General features: G+C 37.7%; 2 protein-coding genes across 3 annotated transcripts; one reads left to right on the top strand and one right to left on the bottom strand.

Moving 5' to 3' along the window:
* Nucleotides 1-283: 283 nt before the first annotated feature.
* On the top strand, nt 284-6,965 carry krt98 (keratin 98). 2 transcript variants are annotated; one of them, XM_058791191.1, is made up of 8 exons: nt 284-671; nt 1,399-1,481; nt 1,574-1,730; nt 4,888-5,046; nt 5,413-5,538; nt 6,075-6,292; nt 6,432-6,442; nt 6,551-6,965. In XM_058791191.1, the coding sequence occupies exons 1-8, from the start codon at nt 363-365 to the stop codon at nt 6,646-6,648; spliced, it is 1,161 nt and encodes a 386-aa protein (XP_058647174.1). In that variant the 5' UTR covers nt 284-362; the 3' UTR covers nt 6,649-6,965. The 2 variants fall into 2 exon arrangements, with proteins under 2 accessions (XP_058647174.1, XP_058647173.1); XM_058791190.1 differs by having other exon boundaries at nt 285-671; nt 4,885-5,046.
* Nucleotides 6,966-6,970: 5 nt separating this feature from the next.
* krt15 (keratin 15) lies at nt 6,971-9,529 on the bottom strand. Its single transcript, XM_058791189.1, has 7 exons — nt 8,936-9,529; nt 8,609-8,691; nt 8,367-8,523; nt 7,994-8,155; nt 7,791-7,916; nt 7,284-7,504; nt 6,971-7,178 (listed from the first exon to the last, which is right to left on the bottom strand). Exons 1-7 carry the CDS (start codon nt 9,470-9,472, stop codon nt 7,055-7,057), a joined length of 1,410 nt encoding a protein of 469 aa, XP_058647172.1. The 5' UTR covers nt 9,473-9,529; the 3' UTR covers nt 6,971-7,054.
* Nucleotides 9,530-23,785: the final 14,256 nt, after the last annotated feature.

The raw sequence follows: 23,785 nt of genomic DNA, 5'->3' as shown, positions 1-23,785 counted from the left end.
CACGATAGGGCTCTATTGTGTTGACGTACAACAAGACCTTTGACCATGTGTTACACCTGGCTGTGTTCATTTAAAAAAAGCATTTAGTTCTCAGATTAACGGAAATGTAATTCTTGATAATTCAGTCCAGGACAAGAAATGTCACATTTTGACTTTGAGCAGCATAAAAAATGTTGACGTTCGGGTTCTAGAGGACAAGGACTCATACCTACCTGTTCCTAGGAAAGCAAAACGTCCACTCCCCTCCCCCATCCTAGGCAGGTATTTAAAGATTTTTTTTAATTGTCAAAGTCACTGCCAAGCATTTGCTTCAGTGTCTTGTTGCCCACTTCCACGCTTGAGACTTGAATCAGGACGGCACTATGTCTTACCCCTATTTCAGAACCCTCAGTGTATATGGAGGAGCCAGTGGTCGAGGAACCCGGATCTCCTCGTCGCCCTCTTCACCAAGGGCCTTCAACCTAGCCGATGGTTTAGACCCGTCCATTGATGAGAAGGGCACCATGCAGAATTTGAATACCCGCCTGGCCTCCTACCTAGAGAAGGTGCGTTTACTAGAGAAGGCCAACGCTGAGCTGGAGCAGAACATCAGAGAGTGGTATGAAAATCGCTCTGATGTCACATTTGACCACACCATCTTCCTGGACACCATCAAGGACCTGAGGAACAAGGTAAATTCAGAGGGGAGTGAGGAGTTCAGGGTCTTCAGACAAAGAGGATGACCTGACATGCTATTTGAGGCATGATATATGACGAGGCATGATATATGACGTTAGTGTACTTCTCTGTACTGTGAAATTAAAAACATAGTTTTTTATTGTCAATAATTAAAATAAAGCAAAACTAAAATATAAATACAATTTTAACTTAAAATAAATATGTTTAAATACTAAAGCTAAATAGAAATGTAAAAAAAACTAATATAAATGACAGAAGCACATAACAACATTAAACTGAAAATATTTTTAAAAATCCAAATATTAATACTATAATATTATATTAGTAACACTGACAACAGAACACTAATTGGCTTGTGGAACTCTTAGTTTATATATATATATATATATATATATATTCACTGATTGACTAGTCTTTGATGGCATCTTGACAAATATATGTTAAGAAACAGACTGAACAAGTTTGTTGTCAGACTTGGCTTTTGTTCCACATTCTGTGGTTGTACTGAATTCCACACCAACAACCAGCTCTAAAAAAAAATGACTGCAGGTGCCAGAATGTTTATTGTGCAATATTCTAATCCACTTTTTTCCTCTCATTTGGAATTCAGTGTTCTGAGGCCGTATTTTTTGTAACCTTCTAAAAAAAGTCATCATTGGCACCTGCTGTTTGTGTATAACTATCTGTATAATACAACAAATTGTCCTTTTGTACTGGCAGATTCAATTAGCTTCCCAGGAAAATGCCACATTCATCTTGGCTGCGAATAATGCCAACCTGGCTGCTGATGACTTCAAGCTAAAGTGAGAAACCGAGTATTTATGTCTTACGATTGTTTTAATTGGTCATTAATTGGTCATTAATTGTTAATTAATTCTGTGAACCATCACCGCAGGTATGAGAATGAGCTGGCCATGCGTAGGGCCATTGAAGCCGACATCGCCAATCTGAGGAAATTTCTGGATGAGTTTAGTTTGAAGCGGTCGGATCTGGAGATGCAGATTGAGGCTCTGAACGAGGAGCTCATCATACTGAAGAGAAACCACGAGGAGGTACGATATATGACACATATTTCCCATCTTTGCCTCGCTGAGCAGTCTTCAGTGTGGTTACATGCCCGTCCTGTCTCTTTAAAAAAAACATTTTAATTGAATCAAAATGGGCAGCTGATTGGTGTTTAGTTCCACAGTGTATTATTATCTACTCTTAAAGAGCAAATTCTAGCATGTAAACAGCGTAATATTGCCATGACAGGATTTCTATTTAGGGCATTGCCCATGAGACTGGTCATTCAGATATTCCACCCACAAACTGATTCCTGTTTTACACAAAGCTGTTATATAAGCACAAGTAACCTGGAAACATTTACACTGCACTGTATACAGTAAATATCGCCATGGTGATGTGTTATGGTGATGCGATTAAGACTCAGAGGTGTTCAAATAAAACATTTTGGCACCACTTTACATTAGGAACACTATTCACTATTAACTAGGCGCTTATTAGTATGCATATTACTAGCATATTAGTTGTATTTTAGTAAAGCACATATTAATGGCTTATTCTACCTAAACAGTACCTAAACTAAACTACAACAACTACTGTACCTTAGTTACTATCAAAAAGCAGAAAACAAAGAGTTTATTGAGGGAAAAACTCTTAGTAAATAAATAAATTTGCTTTTAGTGTGCACACACCATAACACTTTAGATTAACAAGTGAATATGTGTTCCCTAATCTAAAGTGTTTTGGTGTGTGCACACCAAAAGCGAATTTAATTATTTGCACGAGTAGATTAGACACAAAGTCAATGCAAATACGTGAATAAACACGAATGACGCGAATTTGGCCACACGTTTGGCGCAAACTTGCGATATTCGCAATTTCGCCTCATTTGTCTTCCGCAAGTTTTTTTTTTAGTTTTTTTTATTGCTGAAATCAAGAACATACAAAATAGTACAAAATACCCACATAACACTTGAACAGACAATAATAAAATAAAACAGTAAAAAATACACAAAAAAATAAAATTAAAATAATAATAATAATAATAACAAATGCAATAAAGGGCCATTGTTTGACATAAGACTTCCTACACAAAAACTTTAAGTGCAGAGCAAATTCTGACAGTCTTCATAGCTTTCTTATTATTAGATACTGAAATCAAATTAATATAATTCTCCATGTCTCTTAAAAAGACCACAATTTCAGAATTTGCATTTATGAATATAAAATTTGCTTAAGAAAAGAAGTAAATTCATAATAAAACAAATATTTTCTTTTCGCATGACGCGTTGTTGCGCAAGCCAATCAGCAAACAGCTTAATGACACGTCGTTGTATCAGAAAATGTTTTTATTGTTTTTATGTTTTTATTCGCGAAAAACAGCAAAAAAACCTCCTGCAAGTAGGCCTAATCTAGAGCGAGCGATTCGCTTTGTTTTTGGTGTGCACACACCATTAGATATATTTTTTTTAAGTTAGCTAAACGGTTAGCCTATACCTTTGCATATTGCTAGCTGATTAGACTGCTTGCTTAGCATATAGCCTATACAAGTTACAGTACTTCACCACCATTATTTATCCTAATTACTGCGACTGATACAACTGGATTGTTTTGCATATCCAGATTCTAGAAGATATTGCAATAAGACAAAGCATTTTTGACCTGCTGCGTCTTGCGATCCAAGGAGGATTCTGCAGGGGGATACAATATTGCTCATTATCAACTATTATTGAAAACAAATGCCTACCTGTTTCTTTGTCATGGCAAATCGCTTTAAGTGTAAACGCCCAGTTTTTGCAGGGAGACTGTTCCTAGAAGTCCATTGTGCTGTTCTGTGCCACCATTGTGAAGACAAATAAGGTTTCTGTTTGTATATGCTTTCTAAAAGTACTATTTAATTCAAAAGTAGACATGGATCTTCTCTCAGTGTGAGATTCCACCACTCCTCACATTCCAGCCTTTCCACAAACAGACGTGCACACACCCTGGTGCACACTGAACACAGCACAGCTCTTAAAACCTGTAACTCATATCCAGATATAAGATTACCTTTTATTCCACAGTGACACACAAACTTTGAAACTTGTAAACTCAGTTGCATACCATAAATATATTAAAACATTGATACAAAAGAGTGATAATGTATACACCGTCATACGTTATACACAAAATTTGTAGGATTTCTTATATAACAAGACTCACCAGTGCTGCTTTTTGTCCAAAATACAGTAAAAACAGCAACTTTGTGTTAGTGTTTTGTGTTTTGATATATTTTACATTTTTTTCCCTGTGATTGCAAACCTGATTTTTCAGACATAAATTATTGCAGTTGAAAATGGTTGCACTGCTTAAAGTGTGGAAAGCATTATATAATGTCTTTTTTTCGGGACTCTTTGATGAACAGCAAGTTTGAAGAGCAACATTTATTTAAAATACAATTGCTTTATTTTAAATAAATTAAATTAAAAAAAAAAAAAAAAAAATATGCAAAATATTACTGCATTTTTAGTCAATTTAATGCATCCTTCCTGAAAAAAAGAAAATCAGAAAATCATATTGAAAATAAATCATAGTGATCCCAAACATTTGAACTGTATGTTTTCTAAACTGAAAGCAGTTAAAGTCTTTTGTTGTTGTTGTTGCCTACAACAATTGAAAGACAAATTCTGAAAATGATAGGTTACTGGAGCTGCCCATAATCGGCTTATTCATAGATAACCGTTTCCACACCAGAAAAACACAGGGTCATTAAGAGTGTTCCTTTCTTCCTTCCTTCAATTTTTCCTTTTTCCTCTTGTTCTTCAGCTGCCTGCTCTGCTGGGGTTTTCCATTCCATTACATCATTTTAAACTAAACAGTAATATCACTGGGCCTCTTGGGTCTCTGAAAGGTCATCATTCATGCGTAAACACGCTTAGGCACACGCTACAGAAATCTTTTTGCAAATTTCCAACTGATAAAATTGTTGTATAATAAACAGAAATCAACAAGGAAAGGCTAATTTTCTTCTGATATTGTCCAGACATGTTTGGGATTAAAAAACTAGGCTCATCCCACCACTCCCACTTCTTTTTTATTCCTCATAAATCTACAAATAGATGATTAATGCCACGTCAGCATTCATAATACAACCCATCTCTGTCCCTGTGCCAGATCACACATTTTCTATGTGTTTTTTATTTATGTTTTTTTTTGTCAAAGGAGATGTCTCTGGTTAGTGCTGAGGCTGGTGGTCAGGTGAACGTTTGTGTGGATGCAGCGCCCTCTATGGACTTGAACCAGGCCATGACGGAGATCAGACAACACTATGAGGCTGCGACTGAGAAAAACCGTAAAGAGCTGGAGTCCTGGTATGAGACCAAGGTGAAGTTAAAACCACAAATGCATCTGTACTTAAGTGACTTCATTACATTCAAGTATTATTTTGGTATCTTGAGAACTCTGAAACTGAATCCCTGCACTTTTTTATGCCTTACAACTTTAAAATGCATATGGCAAGTTATCCTGAATTTAATCTTCATTTTAATCTTTTAAATACTTAATTTTGACACAATAACCACTGTTTTACTTAAATATAACGTCTTACACTTCTGAAAATAACTGATTTGGTGCATTTGAGTTTTCAGTTTTAATCGCATAGACTTAGTCGCTCACCTGTGATTAAGAGGACAAAATATTGTTTTATAGTGAGATGCATGTGATGTTATAGTTGTTTTTTGTTGGCTGCAGATTGCCACGGTGCAACAGGAGGTGGTCACACAAAATGAAGGTCTTCAGAACAGCAGAATAGAGCTGAAGGAATTGACAAACGCCTTGCAAAGACTACAGATTGAACTGCAGACCCATCAGAGCATGGTAAACCTGCACATCCCTACAATAACACATTTATTTGTAATGCAAAACTTGCTTTTCTATACTCTCAGCACCTCGTAGAGTTGTAGGTTAAAGGGAAGAAGCAATGCATTATCATTTCCAAGTCTGTGGCAACATGTTTTGGCAGAAATTGTTGTGCCAGGCTGTTTTTGAGCTCCAGCCTCACCCCCTTCTAGTTCACCAACCAGCGCTCTGCCAGCTTTAAATTTTAAGGGGAAATGTGCTCTAATTTCCTGCACTTACACATTTAGAAAAACAAGGGATAAACTGTTTAAACAGGAGATAGTGTCTCAAAAGTGTAGATTATTAGCACTATAATTATGTAATTCTGCCCTACTGCATCAAATAACAGTAAAATATATATTATTAAATAATTAGTGTAATTAATTATATTAAACAAATATTATACAAACATATGAAGTATATTTTATTATATGTTTGTTTATATATATATATATATATATATATATATATATGCGTGGGTGGTATGTTTATATATATATAATGCCTATACACAGAGGTCAGCCCTTGACGGTGAACTGGAGGAAACACAGGCCCGTTATGGGGAGCAGTTGGCTAGGCTTCAGGCCACTGTCAGCAGCCTGGAGGACCAGCTTAGTCAATTTCATGCAAACATTGCCAACAACAAGAGAGAGTACGAAACGCTGCTGGACGTCAAGACCAGATTGGAGCGTGAGATTGCAGAGTACAGGAGACTGCTGGATGGAAATGAGAGGTGATGCTCAAGAAAATTTCTTGAATATCTTGTTGAATCTTGTGATTTAGTGGATGCTGAATTTGAAGTTAAAAAGAGTACTTCTTATGGTTCTTAAATGCTTTACTGACACCAACTCTTTCTCCCTCACTCTTTACAGGGAGTCTCACAGTAAGTGACTGTTTTACAATAAAATATATATTTTGTATATTAAACATACAATATCACTATGAAGCGTTGTGCATTGCTAATTAAAAATCTCCCTTTGATTGTTTTTAGAAATTGTCACTAAAACGATCACAGTGGTGGAAACCATCGTGGATGGGAAGATCGTGGAGAGCAACGAGAGTGTGGATGTAAATGAGCAAGATGACTAATCTGCTCAAAAACACGCTGCAGCCGTGGACACCACATGTTTTACTCATGCCTTCTGTTCAAGACCTCTGTATTACATACTTACACAGTTAATGAAGTAACTGAAAGTTTACTTTTGGTAGATTATGAACATTATTATCTGAATGTGATTTTTTTTTCTGTGCAAACCAGTCTGATTTTTAGCTCTCTGTTAAATGACAATCACATATGCCTGATGTATTGCAAGCACAAATCTCAAAATGTATCACCAACCTTTCTGAAACAATGCTTTGATATTGAATTAAAACAGTAAGCAGATTTAACACGAGACAAACCACAATCATGTTTCTGCGTCATCACTGATTTTATTCTGAAACAGTGGATCACAGTGGAAAGCCTGAAAACTGGTGTGACAGTGGTGTTTGGTGTTTATTTAGTAGTACTTGACACCACTTGTCCATCAACAATGTCTTCCACAATGGTCTTCACCATGACGGATTTGGTAGAGCTCATTCCTCCTCCTCCTCCTCCTCCTCCACCAGTAGTGGTGAAGCTGACAAAAGAGAGAAAGTGTTGATATATGTTCTTCAGAAATTGCAAAAACCCAATTAGAATGCTCATTTTACAGTATCACTATCAGTCTTCCAACATATCCTACCTGCTTGCTCCTCCATCCAGCAGTCTCCTGTACTCCGCAATCTCCATCTCCAGCCGGGTCTTGATGTCCAACAGCATTTTGTACTCCTGAGATTGTCTGTCCGTGTCAGCTCTGAGCTGAACGATCTGCTCCTCCAGACTTGTTACCCGACCCTGTAGTTGAGTCAGCTGCATGGAGTAACGTGCTTCTGTGTCTGCAAGAGTTCCCTCAAGAGACCCTTTCTGTAGAATGGAGAGGAGGTGGTATTTATTAGCGTAGACTGGAATAATAAGTATATGCTAGGTAAAAATGGTAGAGGTTCAACCAGCCTGAATAAAAAAAACTTAACCCAGCCTAAGATGGAATTGCTGTTCTTATCAGGTTCCAAGCATTGTCAGGATTATCTAGTTTGCTGCTTTCAGAGGGGTTTGGTAACCTATAAAAATATCTTCTCGCAGAATACCAGCTTGGAGACCAATTACACCAGCTAGGGCTTAAATTGTTGGAGATGGATCCTAAAACACTTACTTTACTGAGTTCAGATTGTAACTCGATCTCCAGGCCTTGAAGGGTGCGTCTAAGCTCTGTGATTTCAGTCTTGGACACTTGGAGGGTCTCTGTACTGGCCACAACCTCCTTAGTCAGTGTCTCTGACTGCAGATAAAAACAATCATAGTTTAGTTAAGCATCACCAAAGACCAAAACATGGCTAGTTTTGTGCTCTCTTCTACCTTGGTTTGGAACCAGGCCTCTAGGTCACGCCGGTTTTTGGCAGCGACTCCCTCGTACTGCTCACGGATCTCAGTCATCACACGGTTCAGATCCTCCTGAGGAGCTGCGTCCACCTCCACATTCACTGAACCAGTCATTTGACTGCGCATGGATGCCAGTTCCTACAAAGAGAAGAAGAACTTGAGATGATGTATGACCCCTGGGTCACATTCCCTGAAATTTATAGTGCTTATCAGCATCACATTTGACAGCCTTGTCAGTTCATTTAATGGCCAAGGTCAGAGGAACATGTCTGTTTTGGCATGATCAAAAGATATTGCTTGTCATGTTGATAACGATCAAACAGCATGACTGAATTGGACAGGTTTTTACCTCCTCGTGGTTCTTCTTGAGGAAGATAAGCTCCTCCTTTAAGCCTTCAATCTGCATCTCCAGGTCGGATCTTGCCAATGTCAACTCATCAAGGAGTCTCTTCAGCCCAGCGATATCTGCTTCCACAGACTGACGCATGGCCAACTCGTTCTCATACCTGAATGAATTAAAACAGAGCAGCTTATTATTACCAACCTTTCCCCTAAATATAAGGGTTTCATACACTATAGGTTTGCATTTACTTGGTCTTGAAGTCATCAGCGGCCAATTTTGCATTATCGATGGCAAGGTAGACTCCCCCATTGACACGAGTGGCATCTTGGATCTGTCAGAGACAAATAATGATGTTTTTGCAAATGCACAGCTTCCAAATATGCATTATTAAGATCTACATGCAAATATTGTTTGTTGCACCCATTTTGGGAGGTAACCCATAACAGTACATTGCATAAATGCATGGCTTTGTTTCAATCTGATGTGCAGAAAACTCAATGAGGACATGACCACACCCTTAATCCTGCAGCTATGAAAACAGTATCTTGTGCACGAGATGTTTACAGTAGCAGTACCTTATCTTGCAGGTCGCTGATTGTGGCCTGGTAGGCAGAGTAATCTCTCGCAGAAGGTGAGGTTTTGTTCTCCAGAAACTGTCTGATCTTCAGCTCGAGATCTGCGTTGGCCTTCTCCAGCGAGCGCACCTTCTCCAGGTAGGTTGCCAGACGGTCGTTTAGGTTCTGCATGGTTGCCTTCTCATTGACGGTCACGTTGAGGTCCATATCGCCTCCTCCAAAGCCTCCTCCAGCGCCACCACCAAAGCCAAACCCTCCTCCACCACCAGCGCCACCACCAAAGCCAAAGCCAGCTCCACCGCCGCCGCCGCCACCAGCTGCAAAGGTGCTTGCCCCAGTGGAAATACGGACCCCGTAGCCTCCTGCACCCCCATACACGCTGCCAGCACGCATGGCGCTTATGCGGCCACCGCCTCCACTGCCTCCACCGCCAATTACAGATGACCGAGACATGCCTCCCATAGAAGCTCCCCGCATGGAGCTTCCACCGAAGCCCCCTCCAGAAGACATGAAACTACGGCTGCTGAAGGATGTCATTGCTGGGGCGCAGAGGAGAGAGTCTTTTTGCTGGAAGGAGAGGGAATGTGGTGCACAGACGAGGCTGATTGATTTTTATATGTTTGTGGGATTAGGTAAGGGGTGGGTGGAGGTGGAGATGGAGGAGGGGGTGAGGGAAGAATATGAACTCAAAACTTCACTCTCCGCCCAACACATGCCTAGAGGCAGAGGATCTGGCAGGTGAAATGACATGAATTGTTGGAATGAGCTCTGAGTGAGAGCTCATAGCCCAGGGACACATGCAAAAGACAAGAAACACCAAGACATATGCACATCTCATCTCAAAACATGAATGCATATATAACCTGCAACATTTTTCACAGGACGTGATTGTTTTGATGTGTAGAACTTGATTTTCCCATGCATGTCTGCATAGGGTCTCATGTTACTGCCATAAGGTCTGTGTTACAGGCTTCATAACTTGCACGCTGACAGGATGACCTGCGCCTGCCAGCGGGGTTTCCAAAGCAACGGAGTGCTGGATGTGATAAACACATGTAAACAGCGAGCTAAAACCACACAGTGAAATGGGCTCTTGTGCATGGAATGCTGCCAATTTCCCCAGAACAGACCTCCCTTTGTCTTTTCAAACATGAACAGAACAAAAAAAACAGCAAGGGAGAGAAACATTTTCCAAAGTGAACTTTTAAATTGCACAAGGGCCATCTGGAGACGTACTAGCATGGTGCCGATCGTCTTGCGTAACAGTCTTTTTCTGAGAGCCTAAGCCATGACTCAGATACACGTCTCCAGAAATCTGTACTTTTATCCCTGAATATTCTCTTATGTGTAAGAAAGTTTAAACTGAGAGCTGAAGCACTGCTTTGGAAAGCATGACCATGCAATTCAACTGGTTCGTTTCTATCAGCAGTTATTTAAGCGTCAATCGAAAGGCTGTTGCATTAAGATATACATCAGTAGCGTAATTGCTAGTTTGAACACATTTACAAAGATTACATTGTACCCTTGTATAGCTGTCATTACACAATCAAATGAAAACAATGTGTTTAGTGAATTTAGTGAAGGCTATATATCAAGTGATTCATTGCGTTTAACAGAGCGTATGTGCCTGCGGTTATAAGGTGTAGAATGATGTGAATTTCATGAGATACTGAATGACAAGATTTACTTGGTCCATATGGGCTGCTTCCAAACAGGCTCTTACTTGCTCTATTTTCAATCACAAATTCAGAGAATGTTTTTCCTGGATTAAAAGATCACCTTGTTAATGCAAGACCATGAGCATCTTGATTTAAAGGACATGTTTATGTCATGCAGGAGTTAATCTTTTAATGAGTCCTTGTCAGCATTTTACTTTCACTGTGAGAATTTACTACTGATAATAAAGGCAAACTGCAAATGTGCGAACCACTAAGAGATGTGGGAAGAAAACATTTATTTCAATTAATTTGCTTTTGCTCATGAAACGTTAGCGTTTCCCCGCGAAACTTTTCATTCGCGCACAAAATTTTTGCGTTAGCTTGCAAAAGTGTAGTGACGCAGTTGAGAAACTTTAAGTTTGCTGACAAAAACATTGTAATATAGATTTCCTTCCAACCTTAAATTATTTTACGTAACAAATAAAGGGGCATTGATACAAAAATATGGAACTATTTGCCAGCGAACACATGCAAAATGTTTGGGAGAGAATGCAAAAACATTGAAATATTTTTTTCTCCCATCTCATATTTATTCCATCAACATGTCCCTTTAGGGACTTCGTATCATTTTCCATCATCATTCTGTGAAGTTTCTCCGAAGAATAAAAAACTTTTGCAAAATGCATAGTTTATCAGGGTAACAAAGACTTTAATCAAAAACTGTGATTAAAGCTGCTTACATCTTCTTTTTCTTTCCCTATTCAATCATTTCCCCCTTTGACTTTATAACAGGGTTCTTCTAGTTTCTCTGCTTACTGAATGTGTTGCAGAAGCTCAGTGTGTTTCTTTGTACTGGGTTTGGTGGCACAGTCATAAATCTGCTCTGTATTTTAGATAGCAGCATCACTAATATCAAACACTTTGTGTTCTTTTCCATTTTGCTGACTCTGTAATAGCAAGTGAAAATATTCCTTATTTGATTGATCTAACACTGGTAAAGTAATACTTTATATCGTCATTGTATTGTATTGATATCTAAAGGAAGGAAAGCAATTACATTCTCTACTGGTCATACATGGGATACTAAAACTTACATAAGCACTCATTGTTTCATATACAATGAAGGCACTGTCAATGCACATAGGCTACAGGGATTCACCCGAAACTCAAACTTTCTGATTGAACTGGTTTTTCTTGTCTTGTAGTAGCAATGCATTGTAGTAAAAAAAAATAATAATAATAAGTGCTGAGACTCTATAAAAGAACAATATATTGTGTTATGTGCCTTTTACATGCCCTCAACTAAGACCGGTCTTGTTTACAAAGTCCTTTATAGTCTATTCTGCTGTATGCTTAAAAGTAGTTAAAACTTGCATGCACGATGTGTTTAAATGATAACCAGATGTAGTTACCATGTGAAATAAATATTATACTCTAAAAAGAATTTGCATTTGTTTTCCTTTTTCACACATGTAATTTAGATCTTTATACACTTACTTGTGAAAACAGCACCAAAGTGTTAAAAACCCTTACCATAAGCAGGTGATTTATTGTAATAAGAGCAGATGTACACTATGAAAATGAATGAGAACGATTAAATGATTTATTGAAATCGCATGGTTAAAATCTGTATATAAAAGTTATTTCTAGATGGTAAGAAAGTTTGTACTGTATGTGATTGCTGTGTCTGGTATTAAGTCAGTTTGAAATATGCTTGCAAACCTAAAAAAAAAAAAAAGTATTTTTGATAATCTGTTGGCTGATTAATAAGAGTTTCTGAAAATTTGCATCTGTAGCAGTGGTGTGACCATTCATGTTACTGTAGGTCAGAAAACAGGTTTGAAGATCTTTGAACAGTTCAAATATCTCTTCTATGAGTGTAGTAACGAATATGAGCCTCTTTCTGCCCTGCCCTGAATGAAGCACCAGTGCCTAGAATTACACCTATCTAGGATTCGGAGGTTTGAATGACAGCTCTGTCTTTTGTTGAGGTATCCACCCTGTTATTGCCTGCAGGATCCCGGTGTATGACTCACCGCGGTCTCAGGCTTCCTGTTTTGCTCACCCAGCAAAGTTCATGCCAATACTCGTTGTTCTTAGCAGCACTGGCAAACATCTGTGCAAATTCACTTCAAATCAAATACGTGCTCCAAAGACTTTGAGATCTTGAGGGTTGAATCACACACATTGTGGTTATTGGGTATGGCATGAAAGGTATAATCATCTTACACCGAAAAAATTGCAAGAGTACTTTTGTGTCACACTTAAATGGGTCCTAGCACCACATTACTGAGGACATCATATTATTACAGTTCATCTGTTAATATAAGACATTACGAATGCAGACACAAATGAGTCCCTAAGGTGGCACAATGATTGAATAAAATATTAAATGGGAGGAAACATTAGATTTTAAAATGTTTGTGTTCAATTGCCAAACTTTTTCATTCTCTCGCAAAAGTGCTGCATTCACCCAGAAAAAAACTTTGCATTCTCTCGCAAAACATTTGTGTTCTCTTACAAAAGCATTGCATTCCTCCAAGAAACTTTGTGTTCGCTCAAGCATTTGCATTCTCTTCCAAAAGCATTGCGTTCCCCAAGAAACTTTGCGTTCACTCGCGAAACATTTGTGTTCTCTTACACTAAACTATTGCATTCCCCTGAGCATTCTATCACAAAAGCACTGGAATATTTTTCAACCCGCCTAAAATTATTTCTATCACAAAAGTTTTTTGACCGAAACACAACGTTTTGCAAGAGAATGCAAAACCTTTGAAATATAATTTTTCCTCCTTTCTATTTCTTTTACCATCGCCATATTAAGTTAAGTTAAGTCGTATTGTCAAGTATGGTGACCCATACTCAAAATGGTGCTCTGCATTTAACCCATCCAAGTGCACACACACAGCAGTGAGTAGTGAACAAGTGCACACACACACACACAAACAGTGAACACACACCCGGAGCAGTGGGCAGCCTTGCTCCAGCACCCGGGGAGCAATTAGGGGTTCGGTGCCTTGCTCAAGGGCACCTTAGTCATGGTATCGAAGGTGGAGAGAGTGCTGTTCATTCACAATCCTCACCTTCAATTCCTGCCGGCGCGAGAATCGAACCAGCAACCTTCAGGTTACAAGCCCGACTCCCAAACCATTAGGCCACAACTACCCCTATATCCTTAAGGACACAGCAAAAGTGACTGTTTCAATGTAAATGTCCTAGAATCTTACAGTTTTTCTCATTTGCTAAGACACACTCAGTAAAACTGGGATCCACCTGATCTTCATCATCACATTCTTAGCACAGCAGAAGTCTTCTCTTTCAAATGACTTAACACTTTTTCATTTGTTTCACACCCTTTGTCAAAACAGTCACCACAGATCTCATTGAAAGACCCCAAACTCTATTGGATTCACTGTGTTGAACAAAAGGAAAACATCTATTCACAGCCGATAGAAAGTACTTGCATAATTATGAATCTCCAATGCACCTGTGTGAAACTTGTTTGCACAACTCTTCAATCAGCAATCAATCCTCGTCCCTCTACAAAAGATTCCACCTCTGTCCTGCTATTTGCAAGTATGGATCAAAGAGGCCAAAGGCATGGAAGGAGAGTAAAAGACCATGGCAGGGGCCAGAGAAAGAGAAGTTTGCATACATGGTGGAGGAGTTGCATTACTGAAAAAGGAGAAAATACATTTCAAGTTTCAAATGAAATTCAGGAAACAATTATTGACCATGTCATCAATCATGGTTTGTCCTTTAGAGAGGCTGGACAATGGGTCCAACCCATTCTGAGTCGGAGCACTGTGGCATCTATTGCCAGGCATTTTTCAAAATGACAACAGGTAAGTCACAATGTTACTGTATACCACTGTGTATTTCAGCTTTACTGTATTTCCATGTTGGCAGAACAAACTGTGTCTACAGTAATGCTGATGTTTCATGGTGTAAAGCCTGGAACACACCAAGCCGACGCCAACGAACTAGTTGCGACGAAAGCAGACTCGGCTCACGTCGGCAGCATCTGGGTCCAAAGTTGCCCTGACACACCGACGCTCGACACCAGATGCCCAAGTAGCACGTCCGTTCTGCGCCTTTCTTGTGCACTGGTTCGCCAGCTGAACAGCCAATCAGAATGATTAGATGGCCCGACTGAGCTCTGACGTGGATTCAACATGTCGAATCGGCCGAAAAAAGCAGACGAGGACCAACTTCAGCCGATGGCTCGGAACACACTGAGAAAACTTAGTCGGCCGACAAACAAAAACTGCCCTTGGTGTGTTCCAGGCTTAAAGAGTACCTGAAAACCATTCTTGAGTAAAAGTACAGATAGCTTACAGTAAAAATTACTCCACAACAAGATACAAGTCACCAATTCCAAAACAAATTCCAACTTAGTCTTAGAGTATCTGATTTTAACAGTACTTAAGTATTTTACTTATACTAACTATAGGCTCAAAGATGCACTAGTCAAAGAGACATGCCAGTCAAAAACTGTAATGCTGTGGAGAAGCTGGAGAAAACAGGCAGAGGCAAGGATCTGTGTGCAGGCATTTCATGGAAAAACTAGAACAAACAATAAGCCAAAAACCAAATGGAACAACAGAATGACGGGCAAACAGACAACCATTACATTCAACAACTCACAAAGAACTAAAGAAACACTAGGACTATATATATACAGGGGGCTAACAAGCTGAACAAGATAAGATACAAACTAACTATAAAAACCCACAGGAGACAGGAAGTGACATAAAAGTCCAAGACAAGGCACAGAGATATAACACAAACAAGAAAGGATTTGTGAGGGGAGAAATCACATTTATTTTCTAAAACCAAAATAAAACTGAACACCTCAAAATTGCAAATAAATAAATAAAATATAAATAAATAAAATTAAAAAGTCAAAAGTCTTCTTGCACTAGATGTGCTGGTTTCGGCCTCATTGCCAGCTGCAGTCATGTCCTGGACCACAAAACCAGTCATAAGGGTCAGTTTTTTTAAATTGAGATTTATACATCAACTGAAAGCTGAATAAATAAGCTTTCCATTGATGTATGGTTTGTTAGGATAGGACAATATTTGGTTGAGATACAAATATGAAATCTGTAATCAGAGGGTGCAAAAAAATCTAAATACTGAGAAAATCACCTTGAAAATTGTCCATATGAAGTTCTTAGCGATGCATATTAATAATCAAAAATTAAGTTTTGATATATTTATGATAGGAAATTTACAAAATATATTTGTGGAACATGATCTTTACTTAATATACCAATGATTTTTGGCATGAAAGAAAAATAAATAATTTTGACCCATACAATGTATTTTTGGCTATTGCTACAAATATACTAGTGTTACTTATGACTGGTTTTGTGCTTCAGGGTCACATAAAACACCTGTGATTCACAATCACAACTACTTGCTAAGGAGCTTGCATTCACATAAAGCAGCCTTGTTGACAAGTTTGAGTGAGTCAGGGCAAAACGCACAAAATATAGTAGCCTACTTTCAGTGCTCTGTAGTTGGCGATATCACATCTTTTGTAGCAGAAATAAAGTGCTGCAGAAAAGTTAGGTGCCATGCTAAATGTAATGTGTAACTGCAACACTCATTTCAAATGTAGTGGAGTAAAGAGTAAAGATACTCAGTCAAAAATGTAGTGAAGTAGAGCGTAAAAGTTGCTAATATCTTTAATATTTAGTAGAACTACAAAGTTTCCGAAAAGATACTAAAGTACAGTAATTAGTTACATTTACTCCAATACTTTACACCTCTGACAGTTACATGCAACTGGAATACAGTTTTTCTCGATTGCTAACACACTATATCTGATTCATTTGGCCCAATTTTCCAAACCATTCATACAGTTCTCAAAACAAAGACACGTTTCTCAAAACTTTTAACACATTTCACCTGCTTTCACACATGCTCCAATTTGCTCAGTGTTTTCTGCAAAACTCTACACAAGAACAGCATCATTTTACAAAGGTTTAACCATGTTAGCATTTAGAAAACACAAAAACACAATATAACTACCTCAAGAATCACAAAATAAACACAAATAACACACATTTATCCATGTTTGAACATTAAGTAGCAGAACTGATGACACGGCAGTCAGAATCTCAGGATGATATGAACAAGAGCACAGGTGAAATGAATCCTGGTAGTGGGAGACAAAGAGGAATAGGATAAGAAAAGAAAAATTAAGGGGATGAGGTCAAAGGTCATTTGGTCCTGATGAAACATAAAGCACTATAGTTGAGCATGTTCTTGTGCATGGAATGAGCATAAGGAATGCTGCCTGCAGGCTCATCTACGTACACATTACAATTACAGTACATAGTAGCAGTACTTCAGATGAGAGAACGTTCACTATTCTTTGTACTGTAAATACTGTAGCACACACCCTCAAACTCGTAACTGTCGAATTGATTTGTAGCAAAGTACTTTTTACAGGTATTTGTGCAGAACTGAGAGTCAACAGTCTAGGGGAGGCAGAGAAAGTTTTCTCAGAAGACTACAGTTTTTCTCGATTGCTAACACACAATTCATGAAACAATTCACCATTTTCTCACAACTATAAACACAATCTCAAAATTACACACCAACTTGTGCAAACTTCAAACTTCCAGATCAAAGTCAAACATTTTAGACAAAAACATATTATCTTTTGTCAGAATCTAATCTTTGGCCTCAGATGACACACAAAACTGTCAAATAATCTAAGTTTTAAGTTTAAAATTGCTGCAGTTACCCCAGTACCAAAGAAGACAAATATTGACTGTGTAAACCTTTTACATTTTCGTCCAATATCTAATCTTCCTTTTCTTGCTAAAATTCTGGAGCGAGTGGTTGCTTCTCAGTTAATTTCTCATTTGACTGAAAACAATCTTTTTGAACCTTTACAATCTGGCTTCCGCAAATTTTATAGTACTGAAACAGCACTGGTCAAGGTTACTAATGATTTGTTAATTGCTGCAGATTCTGGTTATCTTTCGATCTTGATCCTGCTTGATCTCAGTGCCGCTTTTGACACTGTAGATCATTCGGTTTTAATTACTCGTTTAGAAACTGTCTTTGGGGTCTCTGGTATTGCACTTAATTGGTTTAAGTCCTACCTCTCTGATCGTAAGCAATTTGTTGCCATGGGTGGATTTAGGTCTAAAATTGGTGTTGTGCAATCTGGAGTTCCTCAGGGATCAATTTTGGGCCCCTTGCTTTTTAACATCTATATTTTTACACTTGGTCAGCTTTTGAGATCTCTTGGTCTAAAATTTCACCTTTATGCAGATGATACTCAGATTTATATGCACACTAAACCTAACGATTTTGTGTCTGTTGATTTTCTTTCCACTTGTATTTCTAGGATAAAAGAATGGATGTCACAAAATTTTCTTTGTCTTAACAGTGAAAAAACTGAGGTTATGCTCATTGGTTCACCTCACCAATTACGTAAAGCTGGGTCGATTACTTTGTCCGTTGATGGTTCAATTATGGAGTTTAAAACAAAACTAAAGAATTTGGGGGTTATTTTCGACTCAATTTAACTTTTGAACCTCATGTTCAAAGCACTGTTAAAACATCTTTTTTTCATCTTAGAAATATTGCCAGACTACGTCCAATGCTGTCTTTTCCTGTTGCTGAGAGGTTGATTAACACTTTTGTGTTTACTCGGATCGATTATTGTAATGCCTTGTTGGCTGGGGCGTCAAAAGCTACCCTAAACAAATTGCAGGTCGTGCAAAACTCGGCTGCTAGAATCCTTACTAGAACTAGGATGAGAGATCATATTACACCAGTCTTGGAGTCTTTGCATTGGCTTCCTGTTAGTTTTAGGGTTGATTTTAAAATTCTGATGCTTACTTACAAGGCTTTACATGGGTTGGCACCTCAATATTTGTCTGAGCTTTTAATTCCTTATATTCCAACACGTGACCTTCGTTCTTCTGAAACTGGTCTTCTAACCGTTCCTTTAACCCGTTTAAGATTGATGGGCGATAGGGCTTTTTCATCATTAGCTCCAAAACTGTGGAATTTTTTACCGATTGAGATAAGGCAAGCTAAAAATCTTAGCACTTTTAAATCTCGTCTTAAAACTCATTTTTTTAGGGTAGCTTTTAATTAAAAAAAAATTTTTTTTGTTTTTATTTGTCGTGTTTTTGATTGTTATTGTGTATGGTTTTATTTGTTGTTGTAAAGCGCTTTGAGATCTCCATTTAAAAGCGCTATAGAAAATAAAGTTTATTATTATTATTATTATTAAATACACAGACTATTTTCCTGACTAGAGAACACAAGTGAGATCAAAAACCTCCTTTTGGAAAACAGGAGACATCTTTCAAGTCAATGTCTGTTACAGTATGCAGCATAAATAGAGCTGTGCAGATACAGAAACATTCACCAATAAACTTTAAGAAAAGTTTACTTTCATTACACTACTGTAAAGTTCTGCACAAATACATGTAAAAAGTACTTGGCTACAAATCAATTCAACAGTTACGAGTTTGAGGGTGTGTGCTACCAACTCGTCACATATTGACTCTTGGTCAGGACCCTTTGGCGTCGCTTTTTTAAGCACAGGGTGCAGTCTATGAACAAGAGCACAGGTGATTATGTGTTTTGGAAAATTAATCATGGTAGTGGGAGAAAAAGAGGAATAGGAGGAGAAAAGAAAAATGAAGGGGGTGAGGTCAAAGGTCATTTGTTCCTGATGAAATACAAAGCACTATAGTTGACCATGTTCTTCTGCATGGACTGACCGTGAGGGTAGTTGGCCTACAGGCTCATCTACAAGGTTTCAATACTACTGACACATACAATATAATTACAGTACATAGCAGCAGTACTTCAGATGAGACAATTTTCATTATTCTATGTACAGTACATATTGTAGCACATGTTGTACACCCTCAAACTCATTACTGTTGAATTAATTTGTAGCCAAGTATTCCTTACATGTACTCTATTTTTGCAGAACTGAGAGCTGTCTGTCTAGGGGAGGCAGAGAAGTCTTTTTCCAGAAGACTAAGAGACTGCTATAACAAATAAGGATACTACCAAGGATGCTGAAAGAATGACTGAATGAATGAATGCATTTATTTATTTACAGTAAATGACATTATATTCCAGTGTGTTTACTGTATATTCAGTTGTTTGGTCTTTGAACTTTTCTCTTCTAGTGCTTTTCATCTACTATAAGATCTCTTTACAGAAGTGTAATGAAACTTAAAGTTTATTTTTGAATTTTACTGTATCTGCATCCCTCTATTTATGCCGTATACTGTAACAGTAATTGACTAGCAAAAGGATTCCTGTTTCCCAAAATGATGTTTTTGTAACAGTGTTTTGAATAGATCTCACTAGTGTTCTCTAGACAGGAAAGTAGTCTGAGTATTTGACAGGTTTGTGTATCATCTGAGGCCAAAGTTTGAGTCTGACAAAAGAGAACATGTTTTTGACTAAACTATTTGATTTTGTCCTGGAAGTTTGAAGTTTGCACAAGTTGGTGTGTAATTTTGAGATTGTGTTTATAATTGTGAGAAAACGGTGAATTGTTTCTTGAATTGTGTGTTAGCAATCGAGAAAAACTATAAATTAAGACAAACAACTGAAAACAATGGAAAAATGATGCTAAAGGGGTACCTTGAGCGTCAAAAAGCGACGCCAAGGGGTCCTGAACAAGCGTCAATATATGACGAGTTGGGAGTGAGACCGTGTTGGTGCTAAAATATTTACAGTACAAAGAATAGTGAACGTTCTCTCATCTGAAGTACTGCTACTATGTACTGTAATTGTAATGTGTACGTAGATGAGCCTGCAGGCAGCATTCCTTATGCTCATTCCATGCACAAGAACATGCTCAACTATAGTGCTTTATATTTCATCAGGACCAAATGACCTTTGACCTCATCCCCTTAATTTTTCTTTTCTCATCCTATTCCTCTTTGTCTCCCACTACCAGGATTCATTTTCCAAAAGACATAACCACCCGTTCTCTTGTTCATATTATCCTGAGATTCTGACTGCCGTGTCATCAGTTCTGCTACTGAATGTTCAAACACGTAGCAATTCTTGAGGTAGTTATATTGTGTATTTGTGTTTTCTAAATGCTAACATGGTTAAACCTTTGTAAAATGATGCTGTTCTTGTGTAGAGTTTTGCAGAAAACATTGAGCAAATTGGAGCATGTGTGAAAGCAGGTGAAATGTGTTAAAAGTTTTGAGAAACGTGTCTTTGTTTCAAGAACTGTATGAATGGTTTGGAAAATTTGGCCAAATGAATCAGATATAGTGTGTTAGCAATCGAGAAAAACTGTAAGAAACTGCTATAGTATAACAAATAAGGATATTACCAATACTCCAATGCAACTTGGTAGAGGCTGCTGTATTTATTTATTTATTGCTGTACAGTAACTGACAGGATATTCCAATGTGTGTTTACTGTATATTCAGTTGTTTGTTTTTTGTACTTTTCTCTTCTAGTTCTTTTCATCTACTCTAAGATAACTTTACAGGGTAACACTTTAGAATACTGTTCCATCATTAATGAATAACTACACAAGAACACATGAGTAATGCAACATTAGCACTCTATTAGTAACTACTAGTAACTAACAAGCAACTCTGATTAATGAATTAGTAAGTAATAGTGCTTAGTCGAATGTGGTAGTTCACTATTAGCTAATCAGTAACTATTATTTTTTCCATACCTCCCCAAGAACCACTAAGAACTACTGCATAATACATAATGTATAATTCATTCTAAAGTAAAGGTCATGGCAACCCACTAGTAATGACCCAAGTATTACCAAATTCTTCAGAAGGAATTACTAATTATTTGGATCAGTATTCTAAAGTGAAGATCGTGAAAACTCCCTAGTAATTACTGAAGTCATTGTAAACTTTTGAGGTTTTTGTAAGGTCCTGGTTAGTAATTAATTTTGCTATATTTGGTAACATTTAAATCATTACTAGTGGGTTCCCGTGATCTTCACTTTAGAATACTGATCCAAATAATTAGTAGTTTCTTCAGAAGGATTTGGTCATACTGAGTCATTACTAGTGGGTTACCATGACCTTCATTTTAGAATTAATTATTCATTATGCATAATTCACATTAATTATGAACCTGTATAAAATAGTTCTTGGGAGTTCTCAGGATATATGAAAAAAGTAGTAGTTATTGGTTAGTTAATAGTGAACTACCAGTTTCAACTTAGCACTATTACTTAATAAATCGTTAATCAGAGTTTCTTGTTAGTTAATAGTAGTTACTACAATGTTAATAGTGCATTAGTTATTTGTCCCTGTGTAGTTATTCATTAACGATGGAACAGTATTCTAAAGTGTTACCCTTTACAGTAGTGTAATGAAAGTAAACTTTTCTTAAAGTTCATTGGTGAATTTTACTGTATCTGCACAACTCTATTTATGCTGCATTCTGTAACAGACATTGACTTGCAAGATGTTTTCTGTTTCCCAAAAGGAGGTTTTGTAACAGTGTTTTGAATTGATCTCACTAGTGTTCTCTAGTCAGGAAAATAGTCTGTGTATTTGACAGCTTTGTGTGTCATCTGAGGCCAAAGATTACTCAAAAGAGAATGTTTTTGACTAAAATGTTTGACTTTGACCTGGAAGTTTGAAGTTTGCACAAGTTGGTGTGTAATTTTGAGATTGTGTTTACAGTTGTGAGAAAATTGAATTGTGTGTTAGCTGAAACTGTAAAATTGTAATTTGCTCTATGATTTGTTTTTTGTTTTTTGTTTGTTTTTTTAGAGAATAATGTACTTGAAGCTGAAGGCAGCACATCACAAATTAATCTATGTGGAAAGTGAGGAGACACGGAGGAACATTTATTGGGCAGAGGGTCACTGTTGCAGTGCCAGGTCAGAGGGGTGCCAATATCACCATGTGTGCTGCCATCTCCATTGATGGTGTCCTTTCCCACATACATCAGTTCGATACAGAATGCCTCATCACATTTTTGATGCACTAAATGAAAGACTGGTTTCACCTAAAGAGAGGGCTGTTGATGGATTTGCCATGCAAGGAGGTAGTTCCATTGGTGCACTGCAACACTGCAAGGAAAACACCCAATGTGAAGTTATATTTATATTGTTTTTAGATATTCCCACCCAAAAGTCTCCTTTGTTTGTTTGTTTTTTTTACTATATTCAACACTTCTGAGTTTGAACAGTGTAATTTCATATTGATAGCTGTGTTTTGTATTTTGTTGTCCATTGTGTAATGATTGATTGAAAGAATAAATTAATTTGACCACAAGTTGTGGTGCTTGATGGAAGTATTTGCTTATGTTGAGCTTCAGTTTCACCCTGTGTGTTAACTGTTTTGAAAATGTGATATCTGTGTGGACAAATGTGTTTAAGCAATTGAGAAAAACTAATCACATAGATCTATTTAGAGATACACTATATGGCCAGATGTAAGTGGATCCCTGTTCACCACACCTTTTGTTTCACAACGCCACACACTTTTGAGCATTTGACTTCAAAACAGCTTTCTCTTGTCTGAAAGGGATTTACACTGATGGAACACAGATGCAAAGATTTTCTCTATGGCAAGCCGTTTCAACATTTGATCTATAAACTGTACTAGTATCTGTTTTCATGCTTACTATTTAGGTACTAGTGTCTTTTGTAAATTAAATCGAATTGTAAATTCATTAGATACCAGAATTTGAAATTTCAAAAATTTGAAATTTGTTACTAATAACAACAGAATAGTTATTAGTCACTATTGAAATAAATGCTAGTATCTAACAAATAAGTACTACTATCTAAAAATAAGTACTAGAATCTAATAAATGAGTACTAGTATCCAGGGTTTAAATTGGGCCGGGGCCGTCCGGGGCTAAGTCCCGCACATAGACTCCAGGGCTTAACGCTTCATTAATGCCAGACAAGTAATATGATTAAAACATCACTAACCAAAAATAACAATGTAAACACCCGCGGTGAATAAAAAGGCTTGCAGTTAATAAAGAGAGCTTCCAAATTTGGGCAGCACATCTTCTTTAAAACTGTCACGTCTGTACACCAGCCTTCGTTGATATAAAACATAATCCACCGCCTCTCGTTTTCCCGAGGACTCGGTGACGCGGTCTGCTCTGAACAGCTGGAAGCCCGTTAGATGAAGCGCGCTGTCCGGGATGGCTCCGTTCAGCCAGG

This window comes from Onychostoma macrolepis, chromosome 11 (assembly GCF_012432095.1).
Source record: "Onychostoma macrolepis isolate SWU-2019 chromosome 11, ASM1243209v1, whole genome shotgun sequence".
NCBI lineage: Eukaryota > Metazoa > Chordata > Actinopteri > Cypriniformes > Cyprinidae > Onychostoma > Onychostoma macrolepis.
Note: the sequence above shows the minus strand (reverse complement) of the source record. Positions and strands in the feature narration are given on the sequence as shown.